The sequence below is a fragment of the Carassius auratus genome, chromosome 9 (genome assembly GCF_003368295.1).
Source record: "Carassius auratus strain Wakin chromosome 9, ASM336829v1, whole genome shotgun sequence".
In the NCBI taxonomy this organism is placed as follows: domain Eukaryota; kingdom Metazoa; phylum Chordata; class Actinopteri; order Cypriniformes; family Cyprinidae; genus Carassius; species Carassius auratus.
This window is the reverse complement of record NC_039251.1, coordinates 37,027,267-37,052,332: the sequence shown is the minus strand read 5'-3', so window position 1 is coordinate 37,052,332 and position 25,066 is coordinate 37,027,267. Positions and strand designations below refer to the sequence as shown.

Here is a 25,066-nt window from a genome sequence, read left to right as displayed (position 1 = left end):
CACATTTTTTATTGAGTAAAACAAAATAAAACAAAACAGGATAAAAAGTGGATAAAAATATGGTAACGCTTTCTGTGAAGCCCATATTTAAAATACAGTATAAGGGTACTCTTAAGCCATTATAATGAATGCATAATGCATTATTTAAAAAAAAAAAACATATGTTATATCAACTCATGAATAATCATAACAATTATAATACATCATAATGCAATACATAATATAATTCATCATGGTTATAAGTTTAAGAATATGATTATTTATAACACAATGAACACCATATTAAATCTACTTAATTTACAGTATAATGGACTGTATCATATCTTGACATTGTTTAAGATCTGCACAGTATCTTACTACAGCTTGTGAGTGGTTAGATGTTGAGTGTTGCTTGAGTGTTTCCTTTGGAGCTAATGTTAGTTGATGTGAGCTTAATACTCTTAACTGAAAAAAAAGCCATCTTTTATATAGTTACATTTTATTTTGATGGTCCCCTTAATCAATCGATTATATGCAACTTTGCCACTACATCCCAACTAACTCTCATTAGAGTATCAGTATGCTCAAGAATGGTAGAATCTAGTTTGGTAGAATAAGTTGACATACTTGCAAAGACACCTACTGTATGTCAGTTTATCTGTTGGTTAACCATCAAAATAAAGTGTTAGCATATATTTACAGTAGCAAACATAGTAATACTCCAATGACCGCTAGTTGATATGTAGTTGCAGAGTTACCCAACAGCTGTCTAAGGGGTACCATCAAAACAATCAAACTATTATTACAATAGTTTTTTAATATAACTATTTAACAATAAAAAATGTTCAAAGCAAATGTGTCATATTAGAAATTCATCTGATCTGATATATGATCTCATGGCTGTTTGATTGAAAACATTTTTTTTTTTTATTATTACCATTACTACTTATAAGTGGTCTTTGACCGCTTTAAGTAAAGTAGTATCAGACAAATGGCAAGATATGAGACTTATAATACATTATAACTATGAGAAATATAATCATTTTAAAAGTGGATGTAACGTGTTCATTATGTTATAAATAGTCATACTCTTAAAAGCTATAACCACAAATAAGTAAATATATTAAACCTGTTCATATGAATATTCATGAGATGATCCAACATATTATAAATTGTATTATAATGCATTCCTTATAATGCTTTAAGAATACCCTTATAATGTATGTGCTACATAGAAAGTGTTAATACAAAAATACTTGAACAGAACAGGATGAAATGGTATTATTCCTGGGCCTGTGCAGTCTTCTCAGCTTCATACCTAAAAAAAAAAACAGTAAAGAAAGAAAAACAGAAACGGGAATTATTTTAAAATACTACTAAAACCTTTACAAAAGCATTAAAAAGCATGCGTGGTTATAATTAAGTTGTGCCAGTACTTCATATTTTTGCCCAAGTTATACTACTAAAGGTAATATGAACAAGTTAAAAGTGACACTATTCAGTTTAGAAATGTAATTTTAAAAGTACTATTATTTTATTATTTTGTTATATATTCAATAACATAAGTTATTGCTTCACACCAACAGCTTTATTCATGATTCATCTTTTATTTTTCAGAGCTGAACTTTAACAACACAGAAATACCAGAATATAATATTATTTCATCAATAAACATAAATATAGCCTACAAGTAAAATCATAGATAACACATTGTGCCAGTGGAGAATAAATGGTGTAAATATAAAAATAAACGTTTGAAGAATTCATATACTTAATTAGTAAGACTATACAACAATATTCAGAGAACACATTATCTCAAAACATATAAAATGGTCTTCTTTATGGCGACGACTCTTCCCGTCTGCCTCATGACGGTCAGCTGGTCAGTCAGCACCACTGCGGGAGGGAAATGCTAGTTAGCACGGCTTAACTGATAAAACAAACAAGACGACTTCAAGTGTTTTAAAGTTCCTCAATCACGTGACAGCCCAATACGTTAAACCCAATGCAGCATGAGCCGGAAAGAGAATTGATTAGTTCATCTCATGAGTCTTTGGGTCGAGTCATTCCTTAATCACGTGACAGACCCATACGCTAAAACCAATAGACACTGACAGTAAAAGAATGCAGATAATTGAATAGTTCATCTTTCGGTTCTTCAGGTTTTTCGTTCTTTTGTCCCGTGATGTGACAACATTGGCTAGAGTAATTAGTTAATTTACAACTTTCCTTACAAAATGGGCGCGAAGTACTTATTTATTATTAGTATTATTTAGGCTACTCTTACAGTAACGTGATGCATTTCTGGTTTCAAATTGTTGTTTTTAATTTCTGTCATGGTGGTACTTTTCCATAACACTGAATGTGGAAATAAAGAGCTGTCTGTTTGTTTGTTTGTTTTTGTTTAGTTGTGCAGTTATTAAATCAGATTGTCTGTGTAAACCATACTTTTGTAACATATGACACTTTATAAACATTAAAAACACTGTACACACTTTTGAATAGTTGTTTATTGTTTATTACAGAAAAGCTTTGTAACAAAGAGGACAACTATTCCAAAATAAATTAAAATAATAAAAATGAAATTAAAATGAAAAGATAATAAAGCCGCAGGGTCTAATAACCTTTACAAATGAACTTTAAAAGTACAATATAAAAAAAAAGAAAAATTAAATATTGCACAACAAGCTTTGCTTTTTTTACATAATAATTTTAAATGAATGCGTTTTAAAATAAATAACACTTGTGTGCCAAAATAAAAACTTTATATCAAAGAGGATAACTATTCCCAAAATAATTTTAAACCATTTGAATAAAAAATAAATGAAAATTAAGAGATACTAAAGCTACGGAGCCTTATAACAATAACAAATTACCTTTTAAAATCACAACAACAAAAATATTGCACAACAAGCTAGTCTTTTTCTAAATAAATAAAAATAAATAAGCTTTAAAATAAATAACACACAGTGGCTATATTTTTAGGACTTGCTTTAAGGCATGTTTACATTATAAAAAAAAAAAAAAAGCTCCCTGACCTTGGATGGGCTGAGTCTGTGAGTTCTTCTATCTGAGATAATCTGCCCAGTTTTAGAAAAAGAAAAAAAATTCAGATGGCACGGATGTGGCCACAATGCAAAGTCTTGTCTTTGTGACTTCAGAAAGGCTTGTGTAAACTGGTGAACATCTCCTCCACCAGGCCAGAGGGTCTGATGTGCGGGGTAAGAGTGGCTCTGCAAAGGTTGGCCTGCATCTCCATCATAGCATCTGAGGTCTCAGAAGAGGTAGCAGAAGGCCTCAAGCTTGCTACCCTCTTGTCAAAGTCTTCCCAAAACATGGCCCCTGCATTGGCAGTCGCACCAGGATCTGAAACGCCTCACTCTGAGCTGGGTTAAAACTGTTAAAGCTGAAGTTATCATAACCTTAATGTCTTTAACATTAATAATTCAAATTCAAAATGTTATTTGCTTTTAATGTCTGTCATTATGTCCTTTTTTGAGCAATCTTCTTATACATATATTACACCAATATGTCAAGTCTGCCTATAGGAAAAACAATTATTATACCAGCAAACTCAAAATTGGAGTAAAAATGAACAAACTAGTCTATAAATACTTTTTTATTGTAAGCTTGGATTATTATATTATTATATAGCCTAGTGTTTATTTACCGATAGACAGTCAAGAAGATAAATTAATCAAAATTTTATTTATAACAGGGTTTTATTTATTTATAAAATAATAACAAACCACAGATCCTCAACAAACAGTAACAAAAACACAGTGACAGAAATGTCAGAAATAGTGCATGGGTCTGTCACGTGATTAAGGAACGAGTCAAACTCGACCCGAAAGACTCATGAGATGAACTAATCAATTTTCTTTCCGGCTCGAGACCGCGTTGGTTTTGCGTATGGGGCTGTCACGTGATTAAGGAATGACTTAAACCCGAAGACTTCTTGTCAGATAAGAGGTGAGATGAGCTAATAGGTGTGTTCGACATCGACTGCGGCTGGATGCAACCGATCGGCAAGAGTAGCCGCGTGCAGGTGGGGAGGAGCTGCAAACGGAGATATGAAGCCGGACACGTTGTGGCTCCCGTAGTTTGCTGCAATTACGTCAGTCATGGCAGATCACGTGGCGTTTGCTTACTTGATCGCGTTTAAGATGCGTGTATAAGTGGTGTTTTGAAAGGGTGTCTTCCAAAACAAGATAACATAATGAATATATACTTTAGCAGTATGACATGGGTGTTTCTGCTAATACAAAATGATAAAAGTAACCTAAAAAAAAAATCCCTGGTGGGTATGTGTTTTTTAAGAAGGTTTCAGCAACAAGATTTACAGTACACTCCAGCTGAGCTCTTTTTAACATTTTAAACATAACACCGCTGATTTTCATATACAGAAAAGCACAATTTTGTTGGATTTATATTGTGATTTAGACCAACTATTTGAAAGTGAACAGAATGTTGTCAAGTTGTTAAGTTGAAGTTACAGCAAGTTGTTAGCAGTTTGCTAACCACATGCAAGTGAAGTATAAACACAGCAAAATAAACTATATGAAGAATATAATAATATAATAAGAATATGAAGAAAACAAACAAATGGAGGAACATAATGTATTATGTATAATTTGTATAGGAGCATACATTTATGACCACATTAGATTGTATGTTTTTAAGATTAACATTTTAGTTATTAAAAATGCTCATTTGAATAGGCTATGCTGCTGAATCCTGTTAAAAGGTCTGTATAAAAAAGAAAGTCATGCAAAATAAACATACACAAACTTTATATTAACAATAAAATAAATACAGTGAAACAATATTTAATAAATATGATTTATAAGATGAAGACGACATAAAAACGTATTGAACTCTTTTAAAAGTCCATATGAGAATTTCTGAAACTGAAGTCGACTAGCAATAAACTTGAAACGCACGTCATCTGTGTCATCAGTGAATTCAGCCAATCGTGGATCAGTTGTGTCGTCATCAGAACCTGTGCAGCCGCTCTTCAGAAGCTGCGCTGGCTGAGTTCTCCGGCTACTCTCGAATCGCTCTCGTGGTACTTTGACGGCACACGTCACAGTCACGTGGCGTCAGCGCTGTATCAAGTCGGACAAAATTTCTAACCAGCATGCACTGCTTCAAGTCGGCCGACGATCGGTTTGCGCAGAGCTGCGTTAAGTCGAACAAGCCTAATCACAGACTGAAGACCCAGGTAAAGAAAGAATATTTTTTTCTTCATCTTATAGCATTTTAGTTTTGTATTGTTTGTAGTGTGATCAACGTTTGCGTAAGTACTAGATGTGTTGGGGAGGTAGCACTTAATATTTTAATAACATTTTGCTAAAATGAACAAAATGAAAAATTCATTTTGCTGAACGAGACTCAAAAGTCCGAGTCGGTAAAATGATCCGAACTTCAAACATCATCAGAATAAAAGGTATAAGTTAAAGTTAACTTACCACACTCTATAAATCAGACATTATTTTAGTTTATCCCAATTTGATACTTTACTACATGTTAGGTGTGGATAAATGTATTATTCATGCAACAATGCTTATTACTGTAATAACGTTCGTTAAAAAGCATTGCTATATGGATGATAAGAAGTTGCTCTCATTAATGTTTTTATCAGGATTTTTGTAAAAGGTTTACTACCAAACTGAATGAAATAGCATAGCATTCTTCGTCACAAGAGTTGGCATATTTAATTCTGTAACCTATACATTTAATGCTATCCAAAAAAAGACACTTATAATATCTGGATCTGGCAACATGACGGAGAAGCAACTCTCTATCAAGGCCCGTTCAGTGAACAAATAAAGTAACTGCCGTTAAAACACCTGGAGTCGTCTCGTTTGTTTGATCAATTAAGCCGTGCTACCAGCATTTCCCTCCCACAGTAGAGCTGGCTGACCATCGTTAGGCAGACGGGAAATGTTTTGAGATGACCTCCGGAGCAAGCATCCTTGAAAATGAGACACATATGTGTTCCCTAATTAAGCACATTAACTCTTCAAACTTTTACATTTACACCATTTATTTTGCGCTGTCAAAATCCGACACGTTTCCCCAAAAAGCATTTTTAATCTATTATGAAGCAGATGTCACACCCAGGGGCGGCTATGCTTTGACTAAGCCACACCCCTTCTCAACTTCCACCTCGAGGAGGTCCCCAAAGCAAACCCAATGGCCAAACAACACGAGAACAAGTAAGTGATAAAACAATCTTTATTTAAATATTTAAAAATAGCTTGGGGAATAGGGAAAGGGCAATTAAAACTAAACTCTGACTCGGCCCTCCAGATGGGCTATGGCCGGGAAGAGGTCAGGGAGCAAGGGGGCCACGGGGATCCGGGGATCCGGGGCGTGGGACTCGGAGCCCGGCCAGAGTCTTAGGTATCCGTAGCGCCCTCCTTCTTCCTCCTCTTCGCTGAATACAACTCACGGTAAGTACTGGTTCACACAGTTCGTTCTCAGGGTGCTCACTCTCTTTCTCTTCCTCCACAGGCAACGGCTGGGACGCAAAGGCACAGTTAATTCGGCTTGGTTTTGCTCTCACCTCTTCGCTGATTGCAGCTCACAGTAAGTACTGGTTCACACAGTTCGTTCCTTGGGTGCTCACTCGCTTTCTCTTTCTCCACAGGCAGCGGCGTAAGTACAGGTTTCCTCGGTCTCTCCTCATGTTACCCACTCTCTCTCCTTTTCTCTCCACAGGTATCAACTTGGGCACAATAGCACAGTTACTCTGCTTTGGATGGCTCTCACCTCTGGGCTGGACACAGCGTACTGTAAGTACAGGGTTCGCTCTAATCCTCCTCGTGTTATTCACTCTCTCTCCTTTTCTCTCCACAGGTATCAACTTGGGCACAATAGCACAGTTAGTTTGCTTTGAATGACTCTCACCTCTGGGCTGAACACAGCGTACTGTGCTATCTCCGGAGATCTGAAGCACGCTCACAACATATACTGTACTAGGCTAGAACCAGCAGTCTCCTTGTCCTCCCGCGACGGAGTGCGTGAAGGCGGGGGTTTATCTGACAGGACACACGGCAATACACAGCAACCCACAGCAATATACAGCACCACGTCAAAATTATAGGTTTTCACAGCACGAAGACTCACCCACCACACTCAGTGTACGAAAAGGACACCCGTCTTCCTTCACTTCGCTTGGTTCGGATCTGGCGATGGAATATGCGGCCTAGCTAGTGATGTCGTCGTTGTGACTACTTCAATAAGTATTCCTTCGGCTCTCCCACCACGCTATATTAGGGGTAGGGCCGCCCTCCTCCTCCTGGGGAGATCTACACAACGCCAGGTCAATATACAGGGCACTTTCGGCTTGCTCTTAGTACTCACATCAATGCCGCTTCCAATCCCCTTTTTCACGTCGTCTCAATTCGCCAAATAATCCGTTCACTTCTCAACCTTTAAGGTTTGCGATGTCTTCACAATCATACAATTCCAGCCAGGGGGAGAGAGAGGGGGAGAGAGAGAGGGGGAGAGAGAGAGAGAGAGAGAGAGAGAGAGAGAGAGAGAGAGAGAGAGAGAGAGAGAGAGAGAGAGAGAGAGAGAGAGAGAGAGAGAGAGAGAGAGAGAGAGAGAGAGAGAGAGAGAGAGAGAGAGAGAGAGAGAGAGAGAGAGAGAGAGAGAGAGAGAGCCACCAGCAGCGCACCAAGACGGGCACGACACAGTGCTTCACACACACCAGAAAGAGCTCCCAGACTGTGAAATAACTTGGCCTTAAGTACTGCCTTGTCCAGCGTATCCTCCAATCACCAACCGCTGTCCCTAACTAGGCACAGGTGCATCGAATTCCCTGATTTTCCCTCTTACGGCGCTACCGGAAGTTCCGGTGTTCTGTTTTTCCCGGGCGGAAACACTTCCGGGCGGAACCAAACTTCCCGAATTTTGGTTCCGCCCCTAAAGATCGTCACCTTGTGACACAGACGTGCCTGTGCGCTCACATTAAAAGCGTTTTTATGGAAGTGAAAACGCTGGGTGTTTGCGTTACACGCAGAAACGTTAAAAAGCATTAAAACTTGTTTTAAACCTCTGCCCAATGAATGTATAAATAAAACATCATACGTTAACCCTTCAGCTACGACTGTTCAATCCCGACTGGCCTCGTTAAGTTTCATTAGTGACTCTGCCATTACTGTATTTTCAAATATTTGTAAAAAAAAATATGTACATCCAATTATATAACAGCAGCAGTAATTCGGCTACTATAAAGTGAAATATAATTATCTTACCTTGATAGTTTAGAGTTTATCCACTGACACGCAGCCGCAGACCGTGTTGAAGTGGAGAGTAGCAACCGGTTTTTTGTTGTTGTTTTTTTTTAATGAGAAGGGGCGGGAAGACAGCCACGCCAATCATCACGTGACTCAATGACCGCATAACACAAGTGCTTTTAGATTATAATAAAAACCCTTTTGAGATACTTATAGATAAAATAAAATAGGATTATACATAAAATAAATAATCTTGTATTGTTACATTATGATATAACCCTAAATTATATAAAACATGAAATACATACAATTAAATCAATTTAATTGTTAAGATTATGTAGCTACCCACAATTGCATGGAAATAAATAATCTGAAAAAAAAAAAAAATTTATAATTATAATATATATCCTAATATAGCCCAAATGTGGCCCATCTGGGACCCACAAATAAACAATAATGGGCAGCCTAACTGGGGCCCATAACTGTATCCAAGCTGGGGCCCACATTTAGCCCATCAAAGTGCCCACTCTGAGCCCATGCCCAGTTGACACCCACATAGCCCAGATAAATCCCATGTGGGGCCCACATGGACCTGTTGGCTGGGTGGTTTCTCCCAAGGTATTTTTTTCTCCATTCTGTCACCGATGGAGTTTCGGTTCCTTGCCGCTGTCGCCTCTGGCTTGCTTAGTTGGGGTAACTTCATCTACAGCGATATCGTTGACTTGATTGCAAACAAATGCACAGACACTATTTAAACTGAACAGAGATGCCATCACTGAATTCAATGATGAACTGCCTTTAACTATCATTTTGCATTATTGAGACACTGTTTCCTAATTAATGTTGTTCAGTTGCTTTGACGCAATGTATTTTGTTTAAAGCGCTTTATAAATAAAGGTGACTTGACTTGACACTGATGTTCATTCTTGAATAAAACTGTTGAAACTCCTTTTCAAAAATAATAAAAGGATTTTGATGCATGAATTTACTGCAGTAAAAATAACATCGTGCAAGAAATAAAAAGGTTAACAATACAGTATTCATGATTTGATCTGGAATCTTTGTAATAATTTCAGTTTCAAAGGAAGAGTACATTCTTTTTTCCAATCAATATGACCAACCAAATTTGTGCAATAAAGCACCACATATGGCTGGTTTAAGTGTCACCATTGGTCGACTAGTTCTAGATGGAGACACAATGGCTCTAGATTGACAGCTCCTCCTCTAGCCAATCAGTCAAAGAGGGGAGTTGACGTCACTCTAATGCACCTCATTAGCTGCCAAAGCAGCGTTCCTTATCACTTGTACAGGTGAAATTGGATAACTGACAAATGGGATAACATCTTTCCCGACAGGACACTGTTATATGCGGCCATCTGTTGCTGCTATACACCCACCTTAAAAGTTAAATGTATTGAATGTGCTTTTCAGTTAATGCTATTTTGTGTGAAAAACCTTTTTTATGTATAAAACATTGGTTTTAACTGGCAGAACTGTCTCAGTCCTCTCTGGGTGGACCAAACTTGTAAACTTGTGTTACATCCTGAGAAAAGGAACAAAAGAAACCGAAACCTTCACTAACGTTTTCAAATGTAGCCAACTATGCCACCTAGGGACTTCCACCCCAGTATGCATTATCACAATTAAAGAAACGTAAGTTGCGATTGTCTTTTCTTATCTGCTGTGACATATATCTGAGTGAAATGGCATCTGAAATGAGAGTGCAGGACTTGATTTCATCTTTTGGGAATTGATTGGATCATTTTGTTTGCAGTTCCACAGTTTCTAATGGAGGCAGATCTGAATGCCAGTTTGCAGTTAGTTGTGGGGGATTTCTCTCCACTGGATTCACAGCAGACACCGAAGCATGAATAAATGTTTTATTTATTAAAGATGAAGATGGCACAAAACATACCTAAACAGCGAGAGAGAGAGAGAGAGAGAGAGAGAGAGAGAGAGAGAGAGAGAGACTGCCTGATGGAGGTCGTGCTTGATTTCACGGTGACGTTAAGGTCATCCTTGCTAGAGGCTGATTTGAAAGTTAGCAATTTAATTGTCCATACACTCATTGCCACTTGCAGTTACATTTAGAATCACATAAGGCATGAAAGTATGTGAAATGTTATTAGCTTCCATTTCTTACTCTTCTTTTTCTAACAGTTACAAACTTTAGGTTTATAACGAGTCGACACTGTCAAGCTTTGTAGCAACAGATCCAGTACTGGGCTGAGTTACAATACACAATGTAAGTACGTAAAAAACAAACAAACTAAACAGTAAAAACACTAATATTGTGAAACAGGATTACTATCTGAAAAAAATATTTTCTATGTGGATTTAATGTAAAACTTAATATATTCCTGTGATGCAAAGTTAAAAAGAACAGCATTTACTTGAAATAGAATACTGTGTAACTGCTTTTCCTGTCATATTTGATCAATTCAATGCATCTTTGCAGAAATCTCTCGCTCATATACAGTGTATATGCATATATCAACATTTTATTTTACATTTTTATTATGAACATTTAATAAACTTTTTTTTGGTGAATATGTTCAACTTTACAGTCTTTAACGAGACATAAAGTCTGTATCACAGTCTGTCCCCTGACGTGGAGCTGTTTTGTTCATGCATGTTTCCTGTATGGGTCAACATATATCCTGACAGTGTGTCATCCTCAGTGCTGACGTCCAAATCAGAAGAACAGAGAAAAAGGAGATCTTGGCTTTCTACTTGCATTGGATCATCTGTTTTCTTTTCTTTCTGTGTGGGTGCATAAAGCTGCAGGTTTGTTTTCTGTCTCTTCAGAAGACTGATGTGAGATGGCGATAATTCTTCACTTCCCACCTCCTCCTCATCCAAATCAACCTCTGGTCCCAGAGCCCTCAAAGTGACTGAAAACAAGTTTATGTTCCCCGAGACATCTGCTGAACTTTCTTGACTCCCCTTCAGTTCTAACTCAGCATTTTTGTCTTCAAGATGGCTGCTTCTATCTGCAGACATGTCTAATACTAATAGCTTTTTACTATCAAATTCATGATGGATTTGTTCCATGGCTATATCTTTTTTATGGCAGATCCCTGAACTGTTATGGGAAGTCAAAATTGAAACTATAGCCTTCTCTTCACAATTATTAGTTTCCCAACCACTGTTGAGAGTTACACAATCCATGTAGTTGCACTTGCCTTCATCTTCTTCCTCATCTTCTGTATCTGCCTGTGAGAACAACAGCAAGTGAATTTGCAATAGTAAAATGTTTCATGGTGGCAGTGTTCATTTTTATAACAAGTGATTGAGTGACTAGGAATAGTCTGGTGCAAGCAAAGGAACCAGAATTTTAATAGCTTATTTACATATCAGATAAAGACTGAAAGATTATTCACAGAACATTAGAAACTCAAATTTCACAATGCTTGAAACGTATTATATACACACATACATTATATATATATATATATATGTGTGTGTGTGTGTGTGTGTGTGTGTGTGTGTGTGTGTGTGTGTGTGTGTAACGGCTGTCAGTTTAACATGGTAACTTAATTAGTTATGAAAAAATGACTCGATTAAAATATTTTAATGCAGTTAACACACTGGCCCCACCCCCAGACCTGCACATCATCTTATATTTCAAACAACTGACTATTGACAAATATGATGCAAGGCAACGACACCATAAAGAAAGTTATGAAATAAAATTCAAGATACTGAGACAAAAATGTGCCTTTATGAGTTTATGTCTCTTAATTATATCTTATAAGTGATGTCTGACTTGGCGCCTCACTGACAAAGTATTTGAAATGTTGTGGAGATGCCTTCACATGACATCAACACGTCTGTGCAGCTGTGGTTCTACAGTAGCTATTGTTCAAGCCACACAATGGACCATCGACTGCGCCAAATCCAGCAGCATTCTGCCATAATATAGAAGTGTGCAACATTGATCATTGTTCTCGCAAATAAATTCTCATAACATGAGATCTGCAGTTAAGATCAAATATGAATTATAATAGCACTCCTTGCTTTATTTAACATAAAAGGTTATATTGAAAATAAATCCTTAAATACATGTATATTTAAAAAATTCTGATTAACCATTTTATTTTAACATTCCTAAAAGAAAAGGCACAGATTGCATGGAATGACCCATGTATTTTTGAAATGGTATCAGACAGACCTTGTTGACATAGCTTTCCTCGTCTTCAATTTGCTTGCTTTCTGGATCTTTCTCTGCATTCAGTGGCTTGTTGTTTTTGGTGGGATGATTTTTAGATGCACTGATTAACTGTAACTCAGTCACAGATACGCTCTCAGATAACGTCTGTTCAGGAATCAGAATCGCTTTAATGTTGTTATCCTAAATGAGGAAAACAAGCAATACAGAGAGATACATGAGACATAGTCAAAATGATGACTCTTGCTCCAGCTCTGCTACAAAAGGTTTGGATGCACTTGAACGGATATATGATCTTCATTATGTTAATTGCATGTGCTCACATAATACTGAAACAGTTTTTGGTAAAAAAAAAAAAAAAAAACAGTGTAATCAGACTTCAGCCACTAATATGTTTGAACTGAAATTGTGCAGAAATGGTGGTGGATATCAAAACATCTCCACGGTCAAAAAATAAAAAAAGACTCCAAAGGAGACTTTAAAGTGGACTTGCTCACTTATCTTTACCAACAGTTCAACAATTTGGTGTTTCTCGAAACCATAGTTCCAACAAACAGTCAGCAGAGCAAAGTTGTGCGGTTGGAAGCACAGTATAGCTCTCGGCCTTAGAATGTTAATTTCATGATTTATAATAAAAGGTGTATCATGATGGGGGACTTATTAAAAATCCAACAAAATTAATGAATATTATTAAAATATTAAATATACATTTAATATACATTTTATTAATTTATTAATAATACATTTACTGTTATTGTAATTTACTGATATTTATTAGCCAGGCAACCTTACTATGCTCAGTAACATAATTTCCTAGACGTTCTAGGTAAGAAAAAGTAAATTGAGAAAAAGAAAAACTAATGTTGTAAATATAAAATGTATGACAAATTACTAATGATAGCAAATGCAAAACATGGAAAATGCTGTGTATGGATGTAGTAAAAGCTTACCATTATTTTAGGAAGAAGGGTCTTGGGTTTACATATAGATCCAGTGTAAACCAGACTCAAAGTAAGCCCCAGCACCCCTAAACCTGCCACTGCCACTCCCAGTGACCAACCTATTACATAGAGCACTGCAGAAAGAGAAATGTACAATACAATCAAAGACATTATATCCATGCTGTAACTACTGTTGTTTTTTTGTTTTCTGGATAAGAGTAGGGCTGCAATAAATAATTATTTTGATTATTATTAGAACGATTAATCGACTAATCGTCGATTATTTCACTGATTAATCAATAGAATTTGATCGATTATTCAGCTCACAATATACACTACCACTCAAACATTTTTGAACCGTAACATTGTTTTTAAAGATGTATCTTCAGCTCATCAAGCCTGGATGTATTTGATCCAAAGTTCAGCAAAAACTGTAACATTTTGAAAGATTTTTTAATATTTAAAACAACTGTTTTTTATTTGAATATATTTTAAAATGTAATTTATTCCTGTGATTTCAAGGCTGAATTTTTAGCATCATTACTCCAGTCACATGATCCTTCAGACATCATTTTAATATACTGATTTGCTGCTCCAAAAAACATTATTATTATTTTATTTATTCATTTATTTTTTTTTAGAAAAAAATAAAATAAACAATATACAACAGAAAAAAAAACAAGTCAACAGGGAAAAAAAACATACACTACAAATACATACATCCTTAATATATCAGCCATTTTCACATTTACACTGAAAATTAAATCTATGACAGCCAAAAAAACAAAAACAAAAAAATGTGAAAAGCGTAAAAAATAGGTCTTTATTGTTCTTTTCTTTGTTAATGCTATCCCATTTCTTTGTTAATGTTAATTTTTGCCAACTATCTGATTGTGGCCTGCTTTTAGCTTTTATCATATTCTTAGTCAATAAATAATAATGTTTTAGGAACATAACAAATAATTCTAATTTAATAAATTTCTCTCTTTCGAAAATAAAATATTTACCAAGAAGCACAATGGTATTTAACAACATGTTTTCTTCTTCCTACACACCCCAAATTATAAATATTGGTGACATAAGTAAAGTAAGTCCTTGATCATATAACCAAGCTGCCACCTTATGCCAAAAACAAGCTACATCTGGACAATACCAGAACAAATGTAAAAGGTCTTCCTCTTCTTTTCCACAATATCTGCAATTTTTATCCTCAGTTATTCTCCAGATTTTTAACATTTTCTTTGTTGGTAAAATCTTGTAGAAAATTTTAACTTGAAAGGCCCATAAATATGTTGAACAAGATGATTTGTACAAATTCTTAAAAATATTTAACCAAGGAAGCGGAGTATCAAAAATACTCTTCCAATAATCATGAAAATAATCTGGAGAAATTGCTGTATTTTTAAATGATACATAAGTATACATATCAAGATTAACTTTTCTATGTCCCAACCATTTATAGTTTTTTATTGCCGGACGGCAAATGCCTAGATGTGTATTTGAGTCAATTAATATTGCTTTCCAAGCTGGAGAAATTGCTGATATCAACTGCAGATACCGTAATTTTGAACAAAAGTCTCCATATATTGAAGTAAAGGATTTCTAGCTAAGAAAAACTCCTTTATCATTCAGTAAGTCATTTACAAAAAGGACATTATTATCTAAAAAAGACTGCCAGTATACAGGATTTTTATCTATGCAAATATTTGAGTTTAGCCACAATATCTGCTGTTAAATCTCTAATATAATAATATATTATCTGGCGTAGAAAACTGAAAGCAAAACCACATAGACAAACAATTACTAAAAAAAAGGGAGATCAGGAAAAAAATTATTCAAAGTTCCTCTTGATTCTTGATCTAGTTAAAAAAAAAAAGGATAAAGTTTGGCTATTGATGATGCAACACATTGTGCTATGAATAATTTAGATGAAAACCAGTGTTGGTTATTATATAATCGTTGGATCCAAGCACCTTTTAAAGCCATATCAAGTGTTGCAAGACTCTTCAATCCTAAACCTCCATTTTCACGTGTATTATACAGTACACATATGTACGTTTTATTTTGTCAGTTTTACCATTCCAAATAAAATTAAAAATAACCTTTTCATTTGTTTTCATGAACAGTGCATCAGGTGAAGGTAAGGCTTGCAGTAAGTATGTAAATTGTGAAAGTATCAATGAGTTAATTACAGTTACTTTTCCAAATATAGAAAGATATTTGCCTCTCCAAGCCTGAAGAATTTTATTCATTTTTTGGAGTTTTATCTCAAAATTAATCTTTACAAGGAGCTCTTTATCTACTGGTATATGTATACCTAGAAGATTAACAGGGCCTTCTGAACAATGAATAGGTACAATAAAGGAAAACTGATTTGATCTTATAGAGATCCAATTCTAAGAATAGAGCATTTATCGTAATTTGGTTGGACATTGATATATAAAATTCCAATTATTCGTATCAAAAGCCTTCTCAAAATCAGCTATAAATATCAATCCAGGCAAATTTTCTTTATCATAATAATCCATTATTTTAAGCAGGCGTCTAATGTTATTGCCTATGAAGCGTCCTTTTAAAAAACCAGTTCGATCCGGGTGAATTAAGTCCTGAATAGCTTTTTTTTAATCTCAGTGCTAAGCATTTGGCCAAAATACGTGTATCACAACATAAAAGTGTAAGGGGTCTCCAATTTTGTAATTCCACAGGGTCCTTGTCCTGACCCTCTATGTCATGTTTCAAAAGTAATGAAATTAAACCTTCTTTCTGAGAATTTGATTGACAACCAATCTCAAAAGAGTAATTGTAGCATGCCAGTAAAGAATCTTTAATCTCTGTAAAGAATGTTTTGTATACCTCCACTGGTATTCCATCTAAACCTGGTGTTTTTCCATTTTGAAAGGAACAAATTGCATCATATAATTTCTTCTTAGTAACAAGACCTTGTTGAACATTGGTAAGTTCTGGGTGGGGATACATTTCCATATGCTCAGACAAAGGAAGATGAGATAAATGAGGTGCCTCTTCATTAAATATCATCATCATTATTATTATTATTATTATTGAAACAGCTGAATATAATTTTTTCAGGTGTCTTTGATGAATAGAAAGTTCAGAAGATCAGCATCAGCATTTATCTGAAATATAAATATTTTGTAACATTATAAATGTCTTTGTCAATTTAACCCTTTAACTGCCGCTCGACCAAATGGTTGAGCACATTTTGAGTCACTATATTTTATTGAGAGGAGTACCTAACTTAATTCAAGCTGATTGAGCCATCTCTACCATCTGGTAGAGGTATGTTAAGCCAAAAAAAAATCAATAGCATTTGTCACAACACTTCTTCTTTGATGGATGTCAGAGAGAAAGAAATCACTCCTGCCATGTAAACTGTTTTTGGTGAAATTTTGCAAGGTAAGCATATTTTTTTGACATATTACACTGTAAGAGCCCTAACTTTACAAAATTATTTTACTTGGTGCCATGAAAAAACTTTAGTATGTTTTCAATAATTTTTCAAAAACGTGCTCAACCAAATGGTTGATTTGTCACTTTATGGTAAACGTAGAAAAGCTAAGCTAATGTTTTAAAAATTATGGGACGTGTTGGAAAAAAAATACATTGAGTGTGGTAACTAATGACATAAGGAGATAAGAAATGCAAACAAAAAATGCTTTTTTCTTGGTGGGGCAGTTAAAGGGTTAAAGCATCCTTGCTAAATAGAAGTATTAATTTCTACAAATTAATAAGACCCCCATCCCACCCCAAAAAAAAAAAAAAAAAAAAAAATGATATTGACTCCAACCTTTTGAATGGTATTGCATATAATGTTACAAAAGATTTTTATTTCAGATCAATTCTGATCTCTGGATCTTTATATTCATCAAAGAATCCTGAAAAAATGTACTAAACTGTTTTGAATATTGATAATAATAATAATAAAATATTGATAATAATAATAATAATAAATGTTTCTTGAGCAGCAAATCATCATATTAGAATTTCTGAAGATCATGTGACACTGAAGACTGGAGAAAATTCAGCTTTGATCACAAGAATAAATTACATTTTAACATACATTCAAATAGAAAGTTATTTTAAATCGTAAAATTACTGCACAATATTACTGCTTTTTCTGTACTTTGGATCAAATAAATGCAGGCTTGGTGAGCAGAAGAGACTTCTTTAAAAAAAAAAAAAAAAACATAAATCTTAAAGGTCCCGTTCTTCGTGATCCCATGTTTTAAACTTTAGTTAGTGTGTAATGTTGTTGTTAGAGTATAAATAATATCTATAAAATTCTAAAGCTCAAAGTTCAATGCCAAGCGAGATGTTTTTTATTTAACAGAATTCAGAATTGGTCAAACTGCATTACTGCAGGCTACAAATTAGGTCAAATTAAGATCAAAAGACTACTCGACAACAAAAATATTTGTCTACAATTTTTTATTGTCAACATTGCCGATAATGTTGACTAATCGTTTAAGCTCTAGATAAAAGTCCATGGCAGGCCCTAGAACCATACGGCAAAAAGTTATCATTTGGCACACTGACTGGGGTGGGACTTAAATTTAGACCTCAGCAAGTCTAAATTCTCCCTAAAACCATACAGCATCACAAAAAGCTCTACATTCCACTCTAAATAATTTTTCCCATCTGATGTTTTGCCTTATGAATGCTTAATAGTGTTATGAATCCTGTTCATGAGCTTGACGAGTATTTTTCCTCAGAATATCCATATGTACAACACTTTAACTGCATCAACATGATTTGATCACAATAAAGGCAGCATGAATTTTTAAATGTCAGCTGCAAAGATGCAACTGGGATTTGGTTTGTTTTAAAGCATTTTCATTTAATTATATTTCTCACTTCAGTGAGGCAAGCACCCTCTATGTTATGGGTTGGATTATTTTGTGCATATTTCCTTTTTTTTTTAAGTTCTAACTCGTAAAAGTCAAATTTATGAGTCAGCCCCAGTTCATTCCTTCCTTAATCAAAGTGAAAATATTTTTCTTTCAGTTTTGATCGTACAGATAAAAGCAATACATCAATCGAATCTGTAAAGGGTCTAGTTTTTTTGGATACAGACATAACAACAACAAAACTTTGTGCACTTATAAAATACAGATAACAAACAAGGTGCGCTGTCTACAGCCTTGGTCTGCGCTGATCTTCATTTACAAACACGTCATTAAAATGAACTGTAACTGTGAATACTCAACGAAGAGACATGAGAGAGATATCTATAGAAAGCTTGACATGTCTACTTTTAACCCTTGTGCATTGTTCAAATTCACTACCCTTTCGTTATGTTCGTGGATGAAAACATCCACTTAATTAAACTGCTGTAAAAAATTATCAGATTCATATTTTTTTTTTTTTTTTGCATAAATCTGTTAATCAACTTCAGTCCTGATCAAAACTACCAAATGGTTTTTGTTTTTTTTTAAATCCAAGATTTTAACTCTTCAATTGCCAAGTTCATAAATGATGTCACTGATTTGGGGGAAAAACACACAAAATGACTTATTTTCAATATAAAAGTAATTGTGGCTGGATTTTTTTATTTTATTTTTTTTCACTTTTTTTTTTCAACAGTCTTGGGCATGTCAAAGATTAGTAGCAACATTGGCTTTGATACATTTTTAGTTTCTGTGCAGCATTAGATTCTTCTCCCTCATTTACTGTTCGTGGCTGTTTTTGCCCCATTGACTTCCATTATAACTACATTTTTTGATTGCAAAGCCATGACACCATATAATCATGCATTCTTGATTGTTTGTGGTTTTCCCTTTTGGGAAGAGGTAGAATTTGTTATTTTTAAAGATGATCACTAGGTGGGACCATTAACCCTTTAGATAGGCCTGTGCAAAAAAAAACTTAGTTTCTGGCTTGTATATGGAGTTATATGCAGTATAACAGCAAATTATAGTGTTTGTGTGTGTGTGTGAGATTCTTAAATGTTGGTGGTTTTCCCTGTTGGGAAGAGGTAAAATTTGTTATTTTTACAGTTGATCGCTCGGTGGGATAAAAGGTAAAAAAATATCCAGTCCACAATCACTTTTTATATTGAAAATATGTCATTTTGTGTGTGTTTTTTTTTTCAAAATCAGTGACATCATTTATGAACTTGGTAATTAAAGAGTTAAAATCTTGGATTTTTTTTAACATTTGGTAGTTTTGATCAGGACTGAGGTTGATTAATAGATTTATGCAAAAAAAAAAAAAAAAGAAAAAAATATTTATCTGATACATTTTTACAGCAGTTTAATTAAGTGGATGTTTTCATCCAAGAACATAACGAAAGGGTAGTGAATTTGCCCACAGTGTACCGTTGAGTTTTTGAAAAATTTCAGAGAAACACAGAGAAAGTTTTGGCCAAAATAAGACTCAACTTTACCCCCTAGTGGACTAAAACGTCCCCAACAACGCATAAGGGTTAAACTAAACAGGTATTCTGTGATAAAGTAATCCAAATGAAAACAATGCAATGTCTGTTTACACGTCTCCCTTTTTTTTTTTATAATGTGACCACGCCCATGCGCTGAAAGCGCTTTTGAGATTATAATGTTTCACTGAAGCGCGCAGCTTGAATACGCCCACACAACTATATATAATTCTAAAAATCTATAAATCTATATAATTCACCCCAAAAAGATTTTTCAGGATTTGAGATTTAGATTTCCTCAGAAAAAAAAGAATGAAGCGCTTTATTCAGCGGAGAGCATAAACTTGAGTAAGTCTCTTTTAATTTATTCATATACTTGTAGTTCACATAACGTGTAAACATTTTACTAGTTAGACTTTTTCCAAACTATAATTCCTGACTAAATGTATAATCAAGTGAAACATTATGAAGTTTCAATAACAATATACACTACTATACCATTCAAAAGCTTGATGTAAATAATATAAATGTAACAAATAACTGTAACTGTAACAAACGTAACACAATGCTGTATCTTTCAATTTATCTCACGAAAAAACTGAAAAAAAAAATTCTCAGATCTTTTCAACATTAATAATAATAATAATAATAATAATAATAATAAAGGTTTTTTGGTAGCAAATTAGATTATTAAAAGGATTTCTGAAGGATTGTGTGACTGGAGTATTGATGCAAACAATTCAGCTTTGAAACTTTGGGCATGTCAAAAAAGGCTCATTATGTAGCTCATTATGCCGCTCATTATGCAGCTCATTATGCAAGCCTTTGTCTTCTCAGGTGTAAATCACAATGATATTCATGATAGTTGACGCCTACTTGAAATTTAAATCAACATATTGTTTTCTGTGAGTGAGTAAACAAGATATGATTTTCACATAATTTAGAAAGAAAAATTCTAGGCTACAAGCTCCAGTTCTCAAAAGTCCTGGGAACCAATTTTCTGTATGTGTTTTATTGCCTTATTCAACTGATTTAACATTTGTAGTTTTTCACTAACCATACATAATTTTATTTTCTCGAACACAATCATATACATACATGCTGCTCACGTTATTATAGCCCAGTTTGTGCTGATACAGTGATAATAGACTTTAGCTGTTTAGATGTTTATAAGCAACTGAAAAAAGTGACAAATGTCAGGGCATGACAAAACTTCTCCAGGCCCCAAAAATACCCTTAGACTCCAGAGGGTTAACACCCTGCAGATAAACAATTTCTAGTTACTATAGGGTAAAGTCTTGGTTGCTTGTTGACTTGGTTTTATTGACAATTTCACACAAGAATTTCAATTTGCAGTCTATTTGATCTTAATAACTCTTCCTCCACTTCGATTAAGTAACTCTTTGACAAACAAAGTTCAAGTTTGCTTTCAAAGGGACCAGAATTATAATTGTAGACAATAGGTTTTAGGAGCTACAGCCATTTAAATTTTGAACATTATATTTTTGACTTTCATGGTGGTTGAGGGGTTTATTTTTTTTATGAAAATAATTGTAAAGTCTGAAAAAATAATAAATCAAAAACCTAACGCACACACACAAACCAAGGGCTGGCATTATATACATGGCAAATGTTTAAATTACAGTATGTTAAATAGTTCCGCTGAATTAATTTCAGAGGCAATAAAAATATAATAAAAAAACAAAACTGAGAATACATTCATATAAAATATAGCTATATAGAAAATAGCTATTGTTAAAGTTATTTTTCTTACTTCCTCTTGGTTCCTCTTTGCTAGTGTATTGACACTGCCAAGCAGATGGTTGAGTGTTGTGGTTCATATTGATTACGGGAAGTACTTTAACACAGTACTGATTACCAGGCTTAAGATTCTGCAGGACATGATGTTTACTTGACGTAGAGATGTGGTTGGCCTATATGATTAAGAAGACAACAGTAAAAGACTTTAGAAATTCTGCTGATGTGATTATACAAATATACATTTGAACATAATCAAGAACATTCAGTAATAGGGGTGTAACGATACGCGTATTCGTATTGAACCGTTCGGTACGAGGCTTTCGGTTCAGTACGCGGTACGCATTATGTACCGAATGGTTCGTTGGACTAATTAATTATATTTGAAAGAAAAAGAAAAGTGAAATATAATGATATGCGTTCAACAAGGTAGCCCAATAACCCAAACGACGTAACAGGCAACACCCCTGACACACACGAAGAAGAAAAAAACTCCAACTTATGTTTATGTTAGGCTACTCAGTCAGGCGCTCGCTCACTCAGTATGCGCTGAGTGAGCGAGCAGTTCATGCACAGTACGCGGTGGCCAATGCGTTTAACAGACCAGAAGTAGAAGATCCTCCAATAACCAACAGGTCTGGTGTTTGGGTGCACTTTGGATTCCCTGTAAGCTATAATGGTGATGGCAAGAGAGTGGTGGATAAAAAACAACAACTGTATGTCGCATCTGCAACATGACAATAGGGTACACCAGCTGGAATACAAAAAAATTAATAAAAAAACACCAGCGGGAATACTTGAAACATGTCAACTCATTTACGCCGACATCACCTTAGTGTGTCAGTATCTGGGAAAAGACGAAAAAAAAGGAGAAACATACACGCAACAAACTATCCCCGCAGCATTTAGACAGACATTTCCAACTGACTCAAACAGGGCAAAAGGCATCACCGCGGCGAATGGTAGGCTATATTTACGTTACATTTACATTATAGCCGTGGATTTGAGACCTTACTATTTACCATTCATTCTATCATCACCATTGTAGCTTACAGGGAATCCAAAGTGCACCCAAACACCAGACAGACCTGTTGGTTATTGGAGGATCTTCTATTTCTGGTCTGTTAAATGCATTAGACATTTTGCAATGAGCCTTCAGCGCGTACTGAGTGAGCGAGCGACTTAGGGGCCGTTCACATATCGCGCCTAAAAATGCGTGGAAAACGCTAGGTGCGTCTTTCTCTTCCTTTCCAAAGCGCTCGGGCAGTTGCGCTCCTGAGGCGTCTGCCTTTGCTGAGCAACAATGATGTGCTCTCTCCATGAAGACGCGGAAATTTCAGCAAAGGATAAATGGATTTGCAGTACTAAAAATCGCTTGCAGTAGGCTAGCTCTGCTACTAAATTTATTTCAAAATTGCAATCCATATACAACTATGATCAGCTGTTCCTTCATCTTGGCTGAGCTTTCAACGTTGTTACGGGAAAGGATGAAGCTGATTGGTTAGTTCTTGTCACATGACCCGCGGTGCGCTTCCGGCATTCTGAAAAGTTGAGATGTTTTTAATTTTTGCTGCATCTAAAACGTACCGAACCGAACCGTGACATCAGTGTATCGTATCGAACCAAACCGTGAACTTTGTGAACCGTTACACCCCTATTCAGTAATCAACAGTAATTAAATTAAATACAGTATTAAATTATTTAGCCATTTTTTCAAATTCAGATTAATTTATTCTTTACAAAGTGATACAATAAGCAACTAGTAAATGGTTAAATCTCATGAAAACTGCAAAACACAAAATTTATTTGTAAATAAATTCTGGAATAACACACAGGAATTAAGATGTGTGGTGACCCATGCTGACCTTAAACCTTAACACAACAATTTGCAATAATCACGCTGCAAAACAAGATGTTTTGTACAGCTAAAAATAGCTGGAAGTGAAAGAGACCAGAAGCAAGACCCATCAAATTTACAAATGGCCACGCTCATTTTCACTGGAAAAATAAAGTGGACATAATGTATCAACACAAGGATAACACAAATAAAATATTTAAAATTCACAAATTGTACAAAATTGCTAAATGCATGTGATTGATTTAGATCTTGATATGTCAGTGTTGCATTGTCTTTGTTGTCAGCCGATCCCTTTGAGGGACTCTTGAGATTTTCAGGTAATATTAAAATTTAAAAATAATATTACTGTATTTTCCGGACTATAAGTCACACTTTTTTTCATAGTTTGGCTGGTCCTGCGACTTATTTATCAAAATTAATTTGACATGAACCGAGAGAAATGAACTAAAAGACATGAACCAAGAGAAAACATTACCGTCTACAGCCGCGAGAGGGCGCTCTATGCTGCTCAGTACTCCTGTACACTACACTGAATGCATAGAGCGCCCTCTCATGGCTGTAGACGGTAATGTTTTCTCTTGGTTCATGTCTCTTAGTTCATTTCCCTTGGTTCTAAATAAATGCGACTTACAGTCCAGTGCGACTTATATATGTTTTTTTCCTCATCATGACGTATTTTGGGACTGATGCGACTTACACTCAGGTGCGACTTATAGTCCGAAAAATACGGTACTTGTCTTCCTTGTGTTGATAATACAGCAAAATGTTATCCCATATCTCACAAATCCTTCAGTTTGTTCATCTGACAAACTCTCTCCAATTCACAATTTTTATTAATTCAATAATCCTCCTGGATTGTACTATACTGTTAAAGTGAAATTCCTTATCTATTGCTTAGTATTATATTAATCACATATTCATCATGGAGTACTGCAAGGCTCAATGCTATGACCATTGCTTTTCTCCCTGTTACTCTTGGTTAGTTTTCATAGACTACGTTTACAAGCTGTTAAAATTCGGGTTATGGTCGGGTTAAGGTCACTATTCGGGTTTCTGAAACATTCGGGATAACCCGTTTACATGCGTGAGCAAAGAGAGTTACTCCTGTATACATGGAATGTGTAATCAGTTGCCAATATCCCGATGTAAACGGCGACACACGGTTAGCGTCTGGACGTAAGACGCAATATGCGTCATTTGTCTGATTCTTCTTCCTGTATCCAAAGACTCAAAAGACCAAGATTCCTTGCGAATAGAAAATGTGCAGAACACACATTTTGATGGGGATATGCCGAAACTCGTTTACAAGACCAAATATTCGGGTTAGAAAAGGGGTACCCCAGGTATAATATCCCGGTTTTTAAAAACACGGCCGTGCGCGACTGGGTTATTGCTAATATCCCGGTTTTGAATGGGTTATTGGCTGCATGTAAACGTAGTCAGTGTTGATACTCAATGCATTGTTGACAGCCTCCAAGAAAACGATGATTAATAACTTCCTACTACTAAATTCAGAAAGAAAGAAAATGAATAAATAATTATTAGACCAAAAAACTTCATACACAATAATCTCAAACAATGTTTAACTCTAGATGAATGTTTTGTCAAGTCTCTGTTCTAGGTCAAGTACCTGGGTCTGCTTGAAAGCAATTTGTTATTTGAAGTCAAATTTCTAGCTGTTTACAAAACACTGTTTTTTCATGTGAAAAATTATAACAT

The 25,066-nt window shown here is 35.1% G+C and overlaps 1 protein-coding gene across 1 annotated transcript in view; it reads right to left on the bottom strand.

Moving 5' to 3' along the window:
• Positions 1 to 10,094: 10,094 nt before the first annotated feature.
• Positions 10,095 to 25,066, bottom strand: part of LOC113109170 (interleukin-10 receptor subunit beta) — a 34,879-nt gene continuing 19,907 nt past the window's right edge. The window contains 5 exon segments of the mRNA XM_074559931.1: positions 10,095 to 10,835; positions 10,837 to 11,444; positions 12,403 to 12,582; positions 13,350 to 13,474; positions 21,506 to 21,665. Of these exon segments, the coding sequence (XP_074416032.1) occupies positions 10,799 to 10,835; positions 10,837 to 11,444; positions 12,403 to 12,582; positions 13,350 to 13,474; positions 21,506 to 21,665 (1,110 nt within the window). The 3' untranslated portion in view covers positions 10,095 to 10,798.